The sequence below is a fragment of the Leptidea sinapis genome, chromosome 4 (assembly GCF_905404315.1).
Source record: "Leptidea sinapis chromosome 4, ilLepSina1.1, whole genome shotgun sequence".
In the NCBI taxonomy this organism is placed as follows: domain Eukaryota; kingdom Metazoa; phylum Arthropoda; class Insecta; order Lepidoptera; family Pieridae; genus Leptidea; species Leptidea sinapis.
This window is the reverse complement of record NC_066268.1, coordinates 15,584,966-15,606,782: the sequence shown is the minus strand read 5'-3', so window position 1 is coordinate 15,606,782 and position 21,817 is coordinate 15,584,966. Positions and strand designations below refer to the sequence as shown.

Below are 21,817 nucleotides of genomic sequence, written 5' to 3'. Positions count from 1 at the left end.
CACAAAACTCTTAAAGATACCTTATTAAGATATCGAGCTAAACTTAAACTGCTTTATAAATTTTTAGCCTTAATGTCAACTTTGAAATGTTTTTATAAATGTTAATTCTATTCTCGTCCAAAGGTTCTTTTTTGGTTGTTTTTCTATCTTGAATTTGCTCCAACGATGCATTCAAATATGAAATTTACTACACGGGGGTTTTAGGGGACGTAAAACTAATCTGGCTTTGTCTCATTCATGGAATACGCGTTTTATTCGCGTTTTCATACCGAAAATTCCTCGGACACCCAGAATTTTTACAATTGAAAGGATTAGAAAATGGGCTTAAACATTGAAATAATCACGAAGGCGCTCATAGAGGTCGATTATTAATATTATTTTGATAAATATAATTTCAAAATGAAGTTAAAATTTCTGAAAAGACCCAGACAAGAATGAAGTTCACAATAATGTCCACATTTTAAGCTCAGGAAGTGTCCAAGAAATTGATAAATTTAAAAGAGCAAGAAAACTTTCCAACAATTTGGCGTGCTATGTCTATCTCATCAGTGTTTTTGAATCTTGCATCAGTATTTTTTTTTTAATTAATGAAAATTGTGTCATTCGACATGTAGAACCTAAATATCATTTAAAATCTGTATCGTATGGCCTTAGGTTTATGGAATTATTTATACATATCTGCTGTCATGATTATGGATAAAAAATAGTACTGCTTCATAAATCTTGTCGCAAGGCCTTGGTGAGTATAATTATTAAATTCCAAGTGGCTATAAGTACCAGCTCTTTGTATTAATTGTAAGTGTTTTAATCGCAGGAAAATATTTTAAAATAAAATATTGTTGAGATATAAACTGGGTGTATTATCTTGGCGCCAAGTCTGCGGGCTTGAATATTGCAGCTAGGTATTTCAATTAAATGCATTGGTATATGACATCAAGATCATATACATCTATTGAAAAACCCATAATAAAAATGCAAGGCCTGAAATGATGTTACAGTAAAGAGGAAGCTAGCTAGCTGATAATAATTAATATAAAAATAATTTGTCAATGCGATGACGCAAAATTTGTGAGTGAGTGAGTAATTTTTCGCGTGGTATTCGACTGGCTTAGTAGGAAACTTAAATTAAAATTGCTTGAGTAGGTACGCTGTGACACAAAACAGATAAAACAATAAATATTTTTTCCCATCTTCAATGAAAGCTCACTTTTAGTACCAGGTACGATAGAGAAAAGTCGTCTTGTCGGGAGAGAATCGGCCACTTTTCTCCCTCGTACCAGGGACTAAAAGTGAGCTTATACACACCACGTGAGATAAGTAGGACATTGTCGTGACAATATTCCGCGGGTGAGAAGTCCCACTTTTCTCCCTAGGTGCGTTATATACTATTTTGTAACTATGCTATGAGTAGGTCTAGTAAGTAGTGCGAGACATAGAGAACGACTCTGGATCTAGGTACAGATAATATTAGCAATACAAAGTAAGAAATTGGAAAGCCGCTATCTGGGAATGCACTATCATTTAACTTTCGATATCCTTATTGCACGTCTCATAAGCGAAGCGTTGAGGTAGTGATGTACTCTCGACATGTCCAAAAAAGAAGTTTTCTCGTAATTGAAATTCATTTTTTTATTTTCACCTGATTTAGTCAAAGTTAACATCAAAAATTGTCCATGAATTTTGTTTCGACTCAATTAGATAGATTTGTCAGAGTCTTCCATAAGTATTTTCTCATGAAGTCTGGTTTTGTAGGGTTGGTTAATCGGTTAACATTCTAAGGTGACAATTCCATAAGCGAACTTCACCATACACTTCACGCTCGAACGATATTTAACGCTATGTGATGGAGAATCAAAAACAGCTGATTTCGATGCTGTTTCAATCATAATGTTATTATAAGTACAAGTATGAGTACTGAATGCGTAATAGTGCAGATATGGTAACATTATAATTACAACCTTATCGAGAGTGACGCGGATGAACCCGCTTACATAGAATGATAGATTTATTTATTAGACGTAATGTTAGTGAGAACTCAGAATATAGATTCCTACATGTCAACAGTATGTATAGTTAAACGTGACATCACTTTAGACAATAACTCGAGATTTGCCAACGATTTATAGATGTGCTTTTTCCTTAATAAGATGACTCAAACGTGGCGTGATTATTTTTACAAGACGCAAGAATCTTTTAAAGGAATGATTAATTTTCTTTGTATTATCCTTAGTTCACTTAAATGACATCACAGCCCAAGTAGTTATGAAGTTTTTGGACAAGACTTATAACTTACAAGAACTGAATACTTAAAGCATGTTTATTTTCGTAAAGCATGGCAAAAGTCGGTTGATATTTCGCATGTAAATACTAAATTCTACAATTTCGTACTTCATAAAAAGTAATTGAGCTCCAAGCATATAGGTACAATTCAGATGTCGAAGTCCGGTTGAGTCTTTTGATTTGGTAAGTAACGGTACAGTCACAACTGATGTTTTTTTTTAAAGATTTTATACGATTATTAAGATAAGTGCTTTCTCTCTTTCTTCTTTATATTATTAATTTTAATTTCAGTGGGAAGCTCCTTTGCACAGGATGCCGGCTAGATTATAGCCACAAAGGCGCCTATTTCTGCCGTGAAGCAGTAATGTGGAAGCATAACTGTGTTTCTGTCTGAAGGGCGCCGTAGCTAGTGAAATTACTGGGCAAACGAGACTTAACATCTTATGTCTCAGGGTCAAGTGCGCAGTTGTAGTGCCGCTCAGAATTTTTGGGGTTTTTCAAGAATCCTGAGCGGCACTGCATTGTAATGGGCAGGGCGTATCAATTACCATCATCTGAACGCCTTGCTCGTCTCGTCCCTTATTTTCATAAAAAAAATTACGACAATGCTTTAGGTATATAGTGCAGGTGCATTAAATATCGTTGATACAGTTATACAAGTAAGGGTCATTGACAGTGTGTCGCGTCGTGCGAAAAAATCTCGACACATCTATATAAAATAACTGATAAACACAAGGGTATTCATACATTTTGTGGGCTATTATGAATACTATATTTATTTAACAAACAGCAGAAGTGAACTCCTAAAGTGATAACAATTATAAAAAAAATAGTATTTATAATAATTGAGTTACCATCTCTGGGAAATTTGCTCTTCCCGATCATAATAGTTAAGGCAACTTGAGCCGACTTATATTATTATATTATATAAGGACTAGCTGCCCCGACAGACGTTGTTCTGAAGATAATAAAATACTGTTTTACAGGAATTTGCCAATAATATTTCAAAACATCAAGAATTATTTCGTAAAAAATGCTCCCTGTTGTTATAGTGAAATTGTTTCACAGCGGAACTGTCAAAGCGTCCGTCACTAAATTCTCTCATAGAAAATAGGTCCATACAAAACAAATATTGAAAATAAAAATAATTATTGGTCTTTAATCGAAATAAAACTATCCTATCTCTCAAGTTGGACCAAACTGCACTGCATGAAGTAATCCCCATTAAAATCCGTTCATTAGTTTAGGAGTCCATCGCGGACAAACAACGTGTCACGTAATTTATATATATTAAGATGTGACCGCCAAGTGTCATTCAATACCTTAACAATAAGGGGGTCGACGTGTCTAAAGAAGTCTTAACTTCAAAAACCAAGTGTTATCGTATGACAAACGGTAGGAACGTGGTAGGCACCATAGTATAGATGTTGATGATATGATCTCTGTTGGCGGCCCTCCACAGTGCGGTTTTCAAGGAACTTTCTTCCACATACTACAAAGCTGTGGAATGAGCTTCCTTGTGCGGTGTTTCTAAGAACATACGACATGAGTAGCTTCAAAGGAAGCGCGTATTCCTTAAAGGCCGGCAACGCTATTGTGATTCTTATGGTGTTGCAAGATTACGTGGGCGGTGGACGGTGGTGATCACTTAATACCAGTGACCCGTACGCTTGTTTGTCCTCCTTTTCCATAAAAAAAAAGCTTGCCGACGGACAGACGTACGGACGGCAGCGGTCATGTAATAATAGGGTTCTTATCCTTCGCGTAAGGAATTCTCAATATGAGATTAATGGAAGATAGACATTGTAGGGTTTGAAATTATGTGTTCATTTCGCATCCTTAAAAATTAAATATGGATCAATATAATGTGACAACACCCTAAGCGAGTGGGTGCGTGGAGTCACGTACACCAATAATTCATAGCCTCGAGACGTAATTGTAAATTGCTGAGGTATCTAGAGCTTACCTACATCACACTCAACCAAACATATACATCTCAAATAAACATATTATATGTTATTAGATACACAATTTTTTACGTTTTGGAATCAACGTGTTACTTTTTCAACAACATCCATATTTTCTTCTTCGTATAATGTTATGTTATGTACAAGTGATGACCTGGCAAACGTTGTTTTGCCATATCAAATAAGTACCCCGAGCCCGCTCATTGTATGAACTGTTATATGTAATGAATAATATCATTGACTGAATTATTTGTATTGCGAATATATGGTATTTCTAAGTCAAAAAAATATACTTTCCGGCTAAGTAATCACCATAAATTAACTAAAACCGTCTCCGAAACACGCTGCATCTTATGGTTTAAGTATCATTCCGATAGGTTGAGTAGTAGTAGTTTTCGCAGTATAACCGAAGGAAAAAACCAGCTCCCTATTTATTAATATAGATAAATACTGAGAAAAAATGACGAGATAAGCAGACGTTTATGTAAGTTATAGGTATCTTTACCAGTGCAGTGCCTGTATCCTGAGCGGTGGATTCTAGAGTCAATCTAAAATTCGCTAGATTGAATCCAAAATACTCAGAGGCATCGCAAATGCGAAAGCAATAACATGAGATGTAAAGTATCATTTTCCCGGTTATTTTATAGCTACGGCTTCTTTCAAACCTAAACAAATAGTTGTACATAATTGTTTCACAGCAGAAAAATGCGCCACTTTAGTTGTACCTAGCCGGCATTCTGTGCAAAGAAGCTTTTGATATATAATTATATTTGTATAAAAACAAAAACAAACAATAATAAATATACATAAAATTAATCAATGTACGTAAATTGCAATATTGTACTAAATACCGTGTGTACCTACACATCGTAGCCAATGTTGATTTGCAACAACCTTTACTACTTGTACTATCAAATTCAGTCTGTCTGAAGTAGAGCCACTAGTGTCCTATTCAAAATGTTTTTGGTCAACAAAATCCTGCAAGCCTAATTAGTTACTGAAACACCATTTGCTTCGAATGTACTAAATTTTGTCAATCACATTCGGTTCACTACGTGTTCAGGTTTGAGTGCTTTTTAAAAAACATGAAAATGGGAGAGTTGTGATTTGGAAATGAAGTCCTATACAGAAACCTGAGCTTCCAAAACTCATAATATATATGTTTGATGAGAAATTAATCAGTTCTAATATGTTATTTTAGGCAGTTATTATAAATGTATTGGTGAATAATAATATACAATGCGAAGGGCGTTTGAACTGGGACAGAACTTGAAATATTAATGTCTGTATTATACCAGCAGGCAGTTGTCATTATGAAAAGGGATATTATTTATTTTTGGATATGAATATAAAGTACTTTCATTATATCAATAACTAGCCCGGCCATGATATTGTAATAACTTAAAAACTAACTAATTTCAATTTTTTTTTTATTCAAATTAGGAATAAGTTAATTATGTTAGAAACTTTGATTCTTTGTCGCCATTTCACATATTTTTCGTGTTTAATATTAATTCATAATAATTAAATGCAATGTTGAAGAAAACAGAACTGCAGTGAGTGCCCGGTAAAAAGTGGGTGTGGAGTTGTTGGTTAGTTTCAAGATACTTCAACATATCCTCTGTAGAACGTCATTGAAGATTGGGTAACCACGTAAGAACTAAAAAGGCTGTAAATGCTGTTAACGCCAGAATTCACCGATTTCGTATAAGGAAACAAAAATTATCGCGAGATTCCCGCTATAAGTATTCTACGTATCATCAAAGAATGCCTTAAGCTTATAAATAAAGAGAGTGCCCCGATCGCAATATTTTCTGTCACGATACGCGGGTGAATATATTTTCTCTAATGAAAAATATAATCACTATAATCACATAAGTGTATGCTATTAGCTCCAAAGAGGCTTCACAAGGAGTTGAAAGATCTCACAACTTCTTACTCTAGAAGAACTGAGTTGCGAGACTTGGTTTTGATGGCTTAAGATTACATTACGTGAAAAATTAAATGTTTATGTGTAACAGAACAGTACAGACTAGGTCTATAAAACTAAGAATGATTACCGTTTTTCTACAGTGTTTTATTACGTTCTTAATTTCACAGTAATAACCTTTTTCAATGATTATATTATGAAGTCAGATCAAGGTAGATTATTTGCAATCTATCGTATCAATTTTATTATTGTTATTCGACCTTGCTCTGCGGTTGTCAAGAGAATCAGTTTATCACAATAAATAATAACAACATCACAATCTGATGCTAATTGAAATTAAGTTAATATCAACATTAAGTTTGACACAATACGCATTTATGAGATTTTAATTCGACCCTTTATGGTGATTGTCGTTGTCTTGGGGTTAAATCCTGTGTTAGGATAAATGATAAATGTTGGGACTAATTCAAGAGCTAAAGTGACCGTCCTTACCAATGATTAGAAGATGTATTTTGACTGCATTAAAAAAAGGTACTGGAATATGTTTTATGCTTGATACAATATATGTATTCAAAACAGAATTCTTAAAATTTAAGAATAATATCTCTATGAGTAGAGTTGAAGAAAAATATGAAGGAACATTTCTTACTTATATATTGCAAAGGGTCACTACCTGAGTTAACAACAACAAAATCATATCAAAATCAATTTTGCCGTTCAGGAGCTTACAATTTCAAATGTAATTCAAAATATGTATGTAATTTTATTGTAACGTAATTTTAAAATGCGTTTGTTAACATAGTGCGTGCAAATAGAAATGTGTGCTTCGAATGATAAAAGTGATAAACATTAATTATACAATTAGGTTTTCGTGTTTGAACTGTGAGTCACGGGGTCATTGAGTACGCAAGGCCAATGTAATAAACTCGGAAAGAGCTGGTGGGATTGTAAGTGATTCTATTAGGATTGGCGACTATCATCGTTATAGAAGAATGTCGGGCCAAAGTTGATATAAGTGCTTAACTACCTATACCACAATCTAAACCAATAGCAATAATATATATAAATAGATTTAATATACACATGCAACCATACTTTGTAAATACTTAGTTTATATTCTAAATAGTTTAGTATTTATAATCGCTTATAAAATGCTCAAACAATACCTTTATTTATTTATTTTTATGGTGTATGTGGATGATGCAGCTACTGTACTCAATAACTTTTGTATTAATTTACATTTACTTTTTTTACTTACTCGTGTAAAACACTGACTATTTGACGTTTGAGTGTGTCTGTTGCATCATTTTACATTTTACATTAATATGTAATATAATTATTGTAATTTGAAATGATTTGTAATTCGATGTACTTAAATGTAAATCTTGATATAAAAGAGTGGCAATGAGTTTCTTGCTACTTCTTCTCATTAGCTCAACCCTTTACGAAGTAGCGGTAGTTTCAATAAGATTTTTTTTTTTGACATTCATAAGTGTCATTTCCGTGACCTACGTGAATAAATGATTTTGATTTGATTTGATTTTGATTTTGATTTGATTTGATTTTGATTTATATTAATTCTAAATTTGTACTAAGGTAACAGAACAGTTAGAAGATCTCTAGTGTGTTAAATTATAACTAACTGTTACTTAACTTGACTTTATTTTTCTGCTTTATGTAATAAGTATCTATACACATTATAGTGCAGTACATTACTAGAAAATAGATAATTAAATAAGATATTATAACTTCTACAAGAAGAGTTAGGTATAGAATAGCACATGAATTTTACTGTTTGAAATTATTCAGATAGTGAATTAATGTCCGGAATAATTATTGTCCTATTAAATACGACGGTTTACATAAATCAACTACCAGAAAAATCCCTAGAGCTACCAATTCAAACCATTTGTGATTGCTAAGAAGTTTTAGCGCATGTGTGACGTAATTATTCGGCGTTGAAAATTGCATTTATATTTAAAGGAGTATTAAACTAATTTTATGTTCCTTATGATGAAAAATTTATGCATAAAAATATTGAAATAAATTTGTGATGACCGAGGATAGAAAAGTATAAATATATTTAAAAACAATATCTTCTCACGACTGCATTTCGTCAATATTACGAAAGAGTTATGTACATTCATGAAAGAATTGGCTTGGCAAATTCTGTCGAGTGGTTACTTTTTACAACTCTACTTTTTTTGTATTATTTACAAGAATGTCACTTGCTGAGTAAGGAAAGAAAATCACTATGTGATATTGACTTCAAAAAATAATGTCGGTATTTACCTTACTACCACTTCCCGTACGTGGGATTCTTGAAGGATGACGTGGGTGGCTTGTAGAGTGGGTTCTCTCCGGTACAGTCCTCGGCACCAATGTTCTGGTACATGGGATCCAAAGGCTGCATCGGGGGCGGTCGGTTCTTCCACACCAGGTAACCGGCCGTACCCATCACTGCTGCTACTAATGCTAGCACACCCAGGACTACGGGGAGTGTCACTATTGGAAACAAAAAGGAAACTTGATTAAAATACAGCGTATTACGAAACTCTCGTACATTCTTCATATTGCCAGATTAATAAGGTTTTCACATCCTTTCGTGCTCTGGCCCTGGACTACGAGATATTAATGTGCTACTTTGGCGATTCCATTTGGCAGAAGGCAATATTTTTCTATAGTAAGTAATAATATTATAAAGGGGAATGATTTGTGTTTTTGTATATACGTATTTTGAAATTAGAAATAGTAAGACGCATGGCATTTAACACAAAATGAATTTTGCGTTGCTTGACTTACAGCTGTTTATATAGGGCCATGACTAAAATGAAACATAATTTTTAATGGTGTGACAAAACAGGATGGAGAGAAGAAAACTGAATATTGGATTAAAGGAAATATAAAAGATTAGATATACGGTGGAAAACTGATATAGAATTGGACTGGAGATATACTAAGAAGTAAGAAATATAAATGGTTCAAAAATATCACCCTTGTTATAAGATTATTTCAGTTTTATTTTATTATTTTTTATATAAATAGTGTAAATAGTGCTAATTATTAAGTCATATATAAATTATTTGAATTAAATTTTACTATCGAGATAGTTCGATATTATAAATTAAAATAGAGTCAATAGAGTCAGAGTATTAATAATGTTTTGAGATATTATAAGTTGTGAAGAATTATAACTAATATATTTGATTGCTCTTAAACACCTGTGCAATATAAATTTTATATTGTGTTTTCACATTCAACTAAATGAAAAACTTCTAATAAACCCAGACATCATAACAGTGGCCGCATAAAATAGGGAAAGGGGTAGACTGTATACAGAGAGTTGACATCGCGGACAAATAAACATCACTGCTATCATAATACTACTAATGACGTTACCATTTGTAGAAAAGGGACAGCTGCACCGAGACCCAAGTTTATATAGGACAGAAGGAGACAACAAACAACTGGTGGATATTCATACAGTAACCGCAACTGTGTAAACTGACAATACGTTTTGTTTTGAGATCATAAAGATGTCTGTTATTTACTTCTCCCTAAAATATAATTAACGATACATTGATATGGGTGTATTTAATAACGCCGCTGGTATTGTTACTGATGTTTTCGTTATAGCACCTACCTCGATGGAAACTCATGTCTTTAAATAATCGCTCGAAGAAGTCAAAACTTCATCTAGGTGAGCTTAATAATATGGAACACAGCATTTTTTGTTATATATTCCTAAAGAAATAACATTCAGAACATACTAGTAAAATAAAAATTGTGTATAAATTGCTCTGGTAAATTCACGATCGCTGAGCCGACTAATCCGTTAAAATATTCACAAAATTTAGGGGTCAGGGCACCTAAAGAAATTTTCACTTCGAAGACGTAAATCGACCATAATTCATTAATTTTAGGATTAAAATATTATTGATATATGAGAGTTGATAGGTAGCCCTATCTTTACTGATGTCATCTATCATTTTAAAACTGTGTGGCGACGTAAACTTAAGCAATGGATATTTTTTTAATTTAATTTTATATACATATTTAGCCTTAACTAGATAGGTTAACTAGTCAGCACTTCACTACGTTATTCCTTCAACATTTACTAGCTGCCCATTTAAACTATCAACTTCTAATTCACTTTCTCAGGGCGAAAATTTTAAGAAACGCTGATTACATAAATTTATTTCCAAACGCAAGCTGGCATGTTGAATTTTATCTATCTTATTAACAATTCATCCCTAACTTTATCGTTCTTGGAGTTAAATTTCTGAAAATATATTCTTAGTGCTGACATGATATGCCATTTAAGTAACCTTTCTGAAATTCAGTTTGTAGCCAGTTGTAATTATTGTCATTCCACATTTCGCTTCACAACAGAAAATTTAAATACATTGCATGTAACAAGCTGTTTGTTTCTATCTAAAGTGTTCTATTATATTTCCATACTTATTAGTTATTATTTTGAGTTGATTAGTCTATCTGCCTTCATTATTTATAATCCTTATATGATATCAATAAGTTAACTATTAGCCTCAATATACTTCCCTATCATTATATTCTACTAATTTATGATAAATGCGTCTAAATTGCTATTTAATAACTCAGCTTGATAACTTATCGAGTTGCATGCATATGTTATACTTAATTTTAAAGATTTGAATTATTTAAATAAATTCTTTCGTACCATTAACGCTTCCAGTTACTTGTTCCTCGTGTACAGGTTCACAAGAGTCGATCATCATGTAGAAGGTATCTCCACTTGCATCTTTCATAGCTGCATACACCATGTTACAACCATTCATAGTATCATTACATCTCACCCAGACATCTCTGTTAAAATCATCTTTTTCCTTCATTAATGTTTGATTGTATGTTTGTCTGAATAGCGGGAAGTCGCACAGATCACACCGGCCTGGTATCGGGTTTTGGAAGCACTCGTCGCAATCGTTTGTGACAAGGCAAATGTCCGCGCAAAAGTTGTCCTTATCGAAGTACTGGGAGCCCGGTTTGTTTGTGAAGCATTCACACTCGTCGCAATCACCGCAGACACCGTTACCGGAACATTCGAGCTAAAATCAAAAATACCTGTAGTTTGAACAACTGTTTTATAAACTGGTTTACAATACATTGTCGCGGCATCCGAAAGCCTTTATGGATAAAATATTGTTTTGACAAAATATAAAGTTTACCAGAGCGGTGCCTTATTCTGCCATCAAGCAGTAACGTTTACTGTATTTCGGCTTGAAGGGCGTCTGGCTAGTCCAATTACTGAGCTAATGAGACTTAACATTTTTTATCTCAAAGCGACGAGCGGAATTGTGATGCCGCTCAGAACTTTAGGTTTTTCGTAAATCCTGAGTGGCACTGCATTGTGATGGGAAGGAATTACACTTACCAAAATACATTTTACTACAATTACATTTAGCAATGATGTAGTTACGTCAAATTTTAGTATGTATTCAAATTTGCAACAACTTGTAATAAATTAATTAAATACATACGTCACTTCGTGCTGAATCCGTGCAGGGCATATCACCACGTTTTTTCTCACAAATCGCCGTTTCGCAAATCTTGCCGGTCCTAAAATAACATAGGATAGTATGAAACTGAATCTAATTGTAATAGTATTGGAATCACAGCTACACTAATGTACCGAAACGGCCCATACTTCTCGTCACCATAAATTTCAAAACATCCATACTTGGGGGGGGGAGGATCGAACTGGAGTGTCCGTGGTGTAAGTCAACGATTCTAACGTTGCGCCATCGACGCGTTTTGATTAATATATATAGTACAAACTTAGACGTTTTTATAAAATAAGAAATACCAAGACCTGCGGAACTAAAGGAACGATTCTGGCCTTAACGGCAGTATTTTGAAGCTCATAATATACATAGGTGAAGCAAAGGTCACCAGTTAGTTATATTTGGTATATAAATTGGCCGTATGTTATAATCCTCGCAAAACTTCCATCATTTGGGCTTCCCGAGAGCTTATGCAAGTGGACCTCCAGCTTCCTCACTGGGCGCAGCATACAGGTCGTTATCGACGGTTATTGCTCGAATCCCAAGCCCGTGAACGCTGGAGTTCCCCAAGGCTGTGTGTTATCTCCCACGCTGTTTCTTCTGCATATCAATGATATGTTGGACACCGCCAACATGCATTGCTATGCAGACGACAGCACTGGTGATGCCGTATACACGGGCCATGCAGGTCTCTCTCGGGAAAACGTCGACCAGTGCCGGGAGAAACTTGTGTCTTCTATCGAGTCCTCTCTCGAGAAGGTCGCGGAATGGGGTAAGTTGAACCTTGTCCAATTTAACCCCCAGAAGACTCAAGTTTGCGCGTTTACCACTAAAAAAACCCCATTTGCCGTATCACCGCTCTTCGAGAACACTTCCCTTAAAGCCTCGCCTAGTATCGGAATACTGGGTCTCGAAATCTCGAGCAATTGCCAATTCCGTGGCCATCTGGAGGGCAAAGCCAAACTGGCTTCAAAGAAACTGGGCGTCATAAATAGAGCACGGCAATACTTCAAGCCGGCCCACATTCTAGCGCTCTACAAAGCGCAGGTCCGGCCTCACATGGAGTATTGCTGTCATCTCTGGTCTGGCGCACCCCAGTATCAGCTCGATCCATTTGACCGCGAGCAACGCAGAGCAGCTCGAATTGTCGGGAAGCCAGTACTCTGTGAACGGCTGGATCATTTGGCGTTGCGTAGAGACGTCGCTTCATTGTGTGTTTTCTACCGCATCTATCACGGGGAGTGTTCCGAAGAGCTGTTCAACCTGATTCCTGCCGCCGAATTCCACCTTCGCACGACACGCCACAAGTTAGGATTTCATCCCCATCATCTGGATGTGTGGCGGTCCTCCACAGTGCGGTTTTCAAGGAGCTTTCTTCCTCGTACCACGAAGCTGTGGAATGAGCTTCCGTGTGCGGTGTTTCCGGGACGATACGACATGGGTACCTTCAAGAAAAGCGCGTACACCTTCCTTAAAGGCCGGCAACGCTCTTGTGATTCCTCTGGTGTTGCAGGAGAGTGTGGGCGGCGGTGATCACTTAACACCAGGTGACCCGTACGCTCGTTTGTCCTCCTATTCCATAAAAAAAAAAAAAATTATGTTATTTACTTTATCATTGCATTTATTATTATTCTCTTTACTATAATTTCGTCATATTTTCTACATTTATATACATATTGATAAAAAACAATATTACAAATATAAATATAAAAAATAGAATCCCGCCGGCGTTGGTTCACGACAATTCCGCCGGTGGTTAGGGCGACAGACTGAGGAACTTCCGCACGATGCGTGCCGTTCCCAAAACAGCTGCTTTCTGTAACTGACCCTTTATCCAGTTATTAAGTGAGAGCGTCTTGAGATGATGGTCGAGGCTCTTTGCTATAAGACCGTTTACGGAAACGACTATTGGGACAATTATTGTTAAATCAACATCCCACATGTCAGTAACCTCGTGTGCTAAGTCTAGGTACTTCGACATTATTATTATACTTATAAGAATGCGGAGCGGAATGATCAAAAGAGTACAGATTCATATTGTCATATCTGTTAATTAAATTAACAAAGTCTGCTGTAGAGTACTGTAATTATAATGATGGCGGCATCAGAGAAAAGTGGCTGCTTAATATAATTAGCTTTACAGTGGAACGAACACTGCGCGTCTGTTTATGATCAGTGTTTGTTAAATGGACAATAGCAATGAACATATCAATGTAGGTCCGATGATAATAATAATGATGTCGTTGTTTTTATTTACATATTTATGATACGAGTTTTATTACATGTTATGAAGTGACTTTTTAAATGTCTGCCAGTATCATGTAAGAGTAGGTGACGTCAATGTTAGATTCAAGATTTTTATAAGATCTTAGTGGAATGCAAACTATTCTAATGAACCCTTTGTGACAATAATATGTGATGTTCGGATAGTGAGAATTTATCTCTGAATATACTAAAACACGATTACAACGGTGTGTAATCCTGGTTTAATAATCCTGATTAAGCTCCATCTTAAAGCTGTCTTATGAGATGAAGCATAATACCTTGCATTTTATTAAGTCGATGCAATAGACCCATGTTTGATATTAAAATTATTATCTATAGTACTAGAATACTAGCTGCTCGGGCAGACTAGGTTCTGTCAAAAGTTGATAGTAAAAATAAAATAAATATAACGTAGGTATTTCCTAATGAACCCGTTATTAATGTCTCATCATGCATTTTAAATCTGTAATATCTTCGAAAATATTCATTTAAATTACATGCTGTAAAGGGCCATATTGATCACACAGTGTAATTATTGTACTTAATTTGATTAGGATTAATGCTGTATAGCTTAAATCGCTATGCTAAGAGGCATATATCATCTCGGACTTTCTTGCAGACTTTTTTATGGCGTAAAATACTATATGTAGTACAATATTTTGATTTATCTCGTAGGGTTCAGCCAATGTTTGCAATTTAAGCGCAAAAAAATGTGTTCATTTACGACATCACATTAGCAACCTCTAAAATTATCAGTCTTTCTCTACTATATTATACATATTGTATTATGCATATAGACCTTCGTCTTGAATCACTCTATCTATTAACAACGGCATCAAAATCCGTTCCGTAGTTTCATGATCTTGATGGATCTTGATCAAAGATCTTGGCATGCATAGGGACAGACAGCGGGAAGCGATTTTGTTTTATAGTATTTAGTTTATGATTCGGGTTTAAATTTGAATATCCATTTACTATTATATTTACTCACCGGCCTTTTTCACACGTGCAGACACCGCAGGAGTAATTGCCTCTTCCGTTACACTTTGGTGATCGTTCTTCAACGATGTCGCTGCACGCGCAGGCACACGGCACGTGGAACTTCATCACCGCTTCCTCAACTATTCCCTCTACGTTCAGCTTCACATTAAAGAACTCCGACTTCTGACCATCGGCTAAGCAAAAGTTTACGTCAGGTGACACTTGGACCGTGGTTGTGCAAATACCGTCCTGACATTTCGTAAGTTTTTCAACATGAAAGTCGGAATTTTGTGTTGAATTAACAACAAAATCCACCTGTAAATAAATCTTTATCAAATACGAAACTTTAAATATTATTAATAATATCATACAGAAATTATTTAAAATATTGACAACAAAAGACTGTGTGCTCTTTGAATGAAATAGAGGAATTCTAATTCCAAATTTATTCTTCTTTTTTCAAAATTTTCTTGTTTAGTAAATTTGTATTATTTTGAAATAAAATGGTAACAATGAGTCCCTTAGTACTTCTTCTCGAGGTGAACATATTATTTGAACCTTTTTATATATTTATATCACCAGAAAATCTTCAAATATAAAATTCCAACCAGACACTCGAAAAGTGAATTCTTGGTTGGAGTTTATTCCATTTATTTCTTCAAAGGCACAATATTTTGATCACACTAATTGTTTTTAGCGCAATGGCGTTAACCCTTTTTTCGTATGCTTTGTAAAAGGAAAAAAACTGTTGGGGTGAATTTGATAGGGTGTTTACGAGTCTAAATTATACCTAAAGCATTCTCTAAATTAATGTTATAATTACTTTGAGTAAATTTATAGAATACTTAGAAACTTAACATCATTAAAGTTTCGATTTTCTGTAAATGTAGTTGTTTCTTAAGTTTGAACAGTTTAGAAAAAACGTAATTATTTTAAGTACCAATAATTATTAATGTAGTTATGATATAACATCATTAAGAATATTATATACACACAGTTATTATTCTAATCGCAGTTATTAGTGATACAGAAATCACACACGATACCGTCATTACAAGACCATTAGGTAAGATTGTCATTATATTATTACGAAAATTGTAATTTTGTATAATTCGTAAGGTGCCCATTTGAAATTTAACTAGCTACTCACTTCTTTAATCAACGATACCTTTCATCGAACAAAATAACCGAAAATAACCAAAACCGTATAACAGCCCCACCATGTGGATGTGTGGCGAATTAATCAGACGAAATTGCAGAAAGGATTTGGAACTTGCATGGTCTTTCCAGGACAATACGACATAGTTATATATACTCCTCTACCTAAAAGGCTATATTAAGTGATAACCTATAATAACTGCTTTTTTAGTCTTAAAACAAATAATGAATGTTTTAGCACAAATTTTTCGGTGCAGACACTAGCGGGTATCGGATATAAAAATATCGCTTATCTTGTCTTCAGGGTGCATTTCAGATACCTCAAAATGACTCTACTTTTGCCATTATATGACAATAAAACATTTATATAGCAAATTGACATCAAGCACCCCATGCTTTTTACAATAAAATACATATTAATGTTACATATTTTATATTATATATAATATAAAGCATACTTTTTAGTTTTTTTGGCTTCTTTTTTTTTACAAAATTTAGTTACAATATTTTTTTTTAATTAAATAGCCTGAGTATGGTCGCTCTATTCTGTGTGTCTATATATCTCTATGCTCTAGCTGTGGTATCATTAAGAAGTATCATAAGTTATTACGTTATAGTAACCTTTAACTTGTTCTTTAACACAAGTACTATCACGACATGTTACAATATTTTTTGTTTTGTAAATTTTCTTTAATCATATTTTAAAAGTATATATATTTATAATTCTATTCTATTACAGATATTTGGAGTTTAACATACCTTAGGATCATCGCTTTCAGATTTATATGTGACCGTCAAGCTTTCTTCAGTTCCAATCTTAACATTACTAAGTGTGTACTTGGGGTTGATATTAGGTCCGCTTTCAGAGATCTGCTTCTGGAATATTGTGCTCTCATGATGACGAGGACACCACGAATCGTAAAGCTGCTTTTCACACCTCCTGTTCTGAAACAAAAAAAATCAGCTTAAAATATATGTCAACAACAATTTCCTACACAAGTTTTAGAGTATTGAAAAATATCAACAATCCAAGCGAATTTAATTCACATCTACATATTATATACTCAGTAAGTCTGTAGTCAAGTTCTCCTTGGCAAGTTTGGTAAAAGATTGTGTATTTGCGCTGGCGCTAGTTCATCCTATATTAGATGTTGGAATTTATTTCTTATTAGCACTACTAGCTTTTTTGTTTTAGCTAACTTAAAAGTGAAAAAATGAACTAACAATAATATTAATAAAATTTGTATGTGATGATTATGATTTAGCACACATTTTGTCAGAGATATAGGAAGTAACTAAAGTACATTTACCCAGATATTTTAAAGGTTCCCGAAACAGCGCGACACGAATTTAATCCGAACGAAGTCGCGGTCTTTGTTTGTTTATTGTATTAACTTTACATTTTAAGCTCAGCTAAAGTTAAACAAAAATTGGACTTAAAGTGGCCAATTTAAAAGCAACTTTTTCTAACTATAGGTATTGTTAAGATTTCGCGTCATTCATTTAAATTAAACAATGTTGGGTGACGTCTTACTTAAGTTGTTATTCAAAATAAGGTAAAAAAGTAGCGAGTTGAAAGCCTTTGTAAAAATGCAGAGAAAAACAATTTTTAATTTACTTTTCATGTATTGCAATTCCACAAAGTCTTAATTAGATATAATGCGAGGTAATGAACTAAATTCTTCACATGGTCAGGCAGATAGCCCTTTATATGGCGACGGCACTATCTAGGATTTAACATAAAATAATTGCTTGTAGGCTCCATACAAGAACCGCTCTTGTTTCTATAAAGTAAACGTTTAGATCTCCTTAGACTTACATCATATTGTAAGGCTTTAGATATTTTCTTGTTTTATTTTACGTATGATTTACTATTTACTCCTTTGCACATAATGCCGGCATGATGCCGGCGACCACAGCGGCGGTTTTATCTGAAGCGGTAATGTGCAAGCGTTATTGTGTTTCGGCTTAAACAGCATCGTAGCTTGTGAAATTACTGGCCTAATGAGACTTAACATGTTATGTCTAAAAACGGGCGCAGTTGTGATGCCGATCAGAACTTTGAAGTGAAAACTTCTTTAGCCGCGTTGGGCACTTTTTGGCAGGGTAAAATCTTATGGCTTCGCCTTACGGATATGATCATGACTGGCGCACGCGATAAATAAATAATTAAAAAAAATTAAACATACAGTTAGACACTTTTGGGATGGATGAAATCTCGTGAGTTCGCGTCAACGAAATGCTTAAAGCAGTATATCTGTAACTATACAGGTGACGTATTGTGCAACCGTAGTGCTGTGAAATTGGCTGGATTTAATGAAAAGTTCAATGTGTATATGCAAGTGTATTGTGCATTGTAGAAATAATGTGTTTGTTTGATTAATTTATTATTGAAAATTAGTTTTAAAATGATATTGAATTTGATAATTTAATTGTTTTTAAACATTATGAAATTTCTAATTTTGATACGAACGTCTCTAAATTTTCATTTTTATGGGCAACACTGCATTGTAATAGGCTGAGTGTACCAGTTACGATCATAATATGGTAACACTTTATTTTACATTTCAAAAGCATGTCTTATTTTGCAAAAAGTCCGGCAATACTCCTCTGCTGTTGTGAATCAGGTAACTCGCAACCTCGCTTGACCTTCAACACCCTTTAAAGCTATTAACTACAGGTTACCTAAAACGTTTACTTGTAAGGCTGTAATGGCATTTATAAGTATTTAAACCTGGTGTCATATCGGCTACATCAGAATATTCTATGTTTCAACAAAAACAACATTTCAATGTTTAATTGGAGAAGGTATGGATGAAATGGAATTCACAGAAGCAGAAAGCAATATGAATGACTTAATTTCAGAATACCAACAGCATCAGGACGCCACCGCTGATGATGAAGGGGAGTTTGTGAAGAGGGCGCGGGTGAAGGGTTAGCTGAATAAACGATTAAATGTTTTTATTAATCTTCCGCTTTATCATCAAGACAACAGTGAGATCTTAAGATACAGTCGTAACTTTATCCAGTTGAAAATGCAATTATGACCGAAATGGGTTAATGTAATGTGTAGCATTTCATAATTGTTAATAGATGAAATAGAAGTTTCAGAGAGCAGCAGCAGTAAATTTATTCGTAACAATTACAGATATAAAAAAAATTAATATCAAAGTTTTGTAAACTTCTCGTTTGATTTAAAAAAAAAAGTTTATTTCATTTTACTGATTAAGTAAATTACTTTCGATATCAGTTTTAAGTTTTTTTTATTTCTTTAATATCTTCTGTTTTATTTAAAACTATTTATCTAGTTCTAAAAATATTTTTTATATTCATGTGTTCTTGTATGACACCATCCAATTGTTATCCTGTTCTAACTTTACAAAACTCACAAACTGAAGGATTGAAAATAGTTTCATAATTAATAATAAAGAATTTAATTAATTAATTTTGAATAAATTTAACAATAAATAAAAATATAGAAAGGTATGTCAGCTATGACGCCCAACTGGTGTTTACTATTTCATTAAATATACAATAGGCAAACAGAGTAAATAAACCCGTTTCTTATATTGTTGAACACAATTCAAGCTCTAATGGAATTATTTATATTAATACAGTTTATTTCTTACTTTTAACAAGATTCATAACATATTCGATGGTTCAAACTAATATGTTAGGTATATTGTAAAATACTCATTGATTTGAAAGAGTGGCCCTTCAGTTTATTTTATGTTCGTCTCGCGAGCTCTAACATTTAAAAATTAATTGATAGATTTAAATAAAATATTTATAATGACAATCCAAAAGTTTTTAGTTTTTATCCAATTTAAATAAAATTTATTTGACTTTTAATTTTCCTGTTTGGAACAAACGCTGCAAGCTTACAAACTTTATCTTAACTACACGTAAAATTAAATTGGTAATTTAATAGAATAATGCAAAAGTATGGATTCAATGGAATAAAGATTATATTTTTATATAGATTATATTTTCTTTCTCAAACAATTTTTATGTACTTTACGACTTAATAAATTATTAAGTGCGTATCTAGCTGCACCTGTTTTGATTTGCAAATTCAAGTAATTATGTAAACCAGATACCAGCTATGATAGATTATTACGTGTTAAATATTCATAAAAGTATAATTATAGGCGCTACAGCAATATATGCAAAGAATTTTATAAATGCTCTTGTGATAAACAACTTCTAGATATCCATATAGCTACATGTTTGGCAGAAGTCTGTTATCTTTGGAAAACAAAGTTTGCAACTTTGCAACTATGTCTAGGAAAATAGTAGTATGTTAAAATAACAATAGGAATGTTGCGGGTGTCAAATTAAATGAAGGAGCATATTGTATGTTTGAAGACCACAAAACCTAAATCAGAAACACAAAGACAATTCAAGTAGGACATTAAAATCTATCAATGCAATTCTTAAGAATTCTTTCCAGTTCAAAAATGCACCTATTGCACACTTTTTAAGCGAAGCGTTGAGGTCAGTGCCTCGCGACATGTCAAAATAGCAGTTTTCTCAAAACTGAAATGTTTTTTTATTTATATCCCACTAATATTAATGAGTGCACTTATACCAAGTCAAATAATCTGTGAGCTGAAAAGAATATATAATTACTCTGTTTAACATAGTAACTATTAACATTAAAAATAATCTTTTCTGGACGTCCTTGTGTATGTGCCACGAAAATTGGTCGAAAAATTAATCGTACCGGAATATTTTTTTATAATCTAAATTAATTCCTATCACAATCACATCTCAATAAATATGAGCATTCAATTCACTGTCGTTTAATTAATTATTTATAAAAAACTATTTTTTATAACTGAAATCAATAACACTCGATAACTCGTTGACAAATTTCACAATTATTATACTGACAGTTATTTAGTGATGGATTTTGCAATTTTAGATATATTTCTAGTCATTAAACTGTACTTTTCACTTGGATCTCTTATACTCTATTCAAATGTTCAATTTAAAATACCACCCGCTTCGACGGTATACCAGAGCTTAGTCACATGAGAACGTATGCATCTACTTACTTGTGTACACTTTTACAAATAATCAATTTTATTGTGGAAAATCAGATTGTGAGGGTGCACTTTTGGATTTTCCAAACTATCAAGGAATTCTTATAGACGAATTATTATCGAAAAATACGAAGACAAGCACGAGAGAGTATAAAGCAACTATCTAGACTCAATTTCCAAAACATATACACACTATGCAATGCTTCGAGAGTCAGCCGAGATATCTTTATTAAAACTATTTATTCCGCCCTCATATAATGAACGTTAAATTACTATTGCTTGTGAAGACTTGTAAAACATAGTGCTATTTAAAATTAGATAGAGAGCAAAGAAGCTTAACAAACATCGCTCTGAGGAAATATGCTTAGTAATTTAAACAGTTAAATAATAAAATTGGCAATATACTTTCAAACAACAGCTCTTAGCATACCAGAGTAAGTACAATCTCTTACTTAAAAACCGAATTATCAAAGTCCCTGTTAGCAGATTTTTGGACACTTGGATTAATAATACACTCATCTTCGAGGCAAAATATATCCAACCTAAACCTTTCCTGTATGGAGACAGAAGACCATCTTACGGTACAATAATTATTAACACAACAATTAATACTTTTATTGATGATTGTATTAATTCTAACTTTGTTTA

At 33.6% G+C, this 21,817-nt stretch overlaps 1 protein-coding gene across 1 annotated transcript in view; it reads right to left on the bottom strand.

Moving 5' to 3' along the window:
* LOC126980086 (integrin beta-6-like) overlaps window positions 1–21,817 on the bottom strand; it is a 63,655-nt gene that overhangs the window by 15,612 nt on the left and 26,226 nt on the right. The window contains exons 2-6 of the mRNA XM_050829701.1: window positions 16,881–17,066; window positions 14,974–15,278; window positions 11,694–11,772; window positions 10,877–11,261; window positions 8,470–8,682 (exon numbers count right to left, since the gene is read on the bottom strand). Of these exons, the coding sequence (XP_050685658.1) occupies window positions 8,474–8,682; window positions 10,877–11,261; window positions 11,694–11,772; window positions 14,974–15,278; window positions 16,881–17,066 (1,164 nt within the window). The 3' untranslated portion in view covers window positions 8,470–8,473. The remainder of the gene's footprint in view (window positions 1–8,469; window positions 8,683–10,876; window positions 11,262–11,693; window positions 11,773–14,973; window positions 15,279–16,880; window positions 17,067–21,817) is intronic.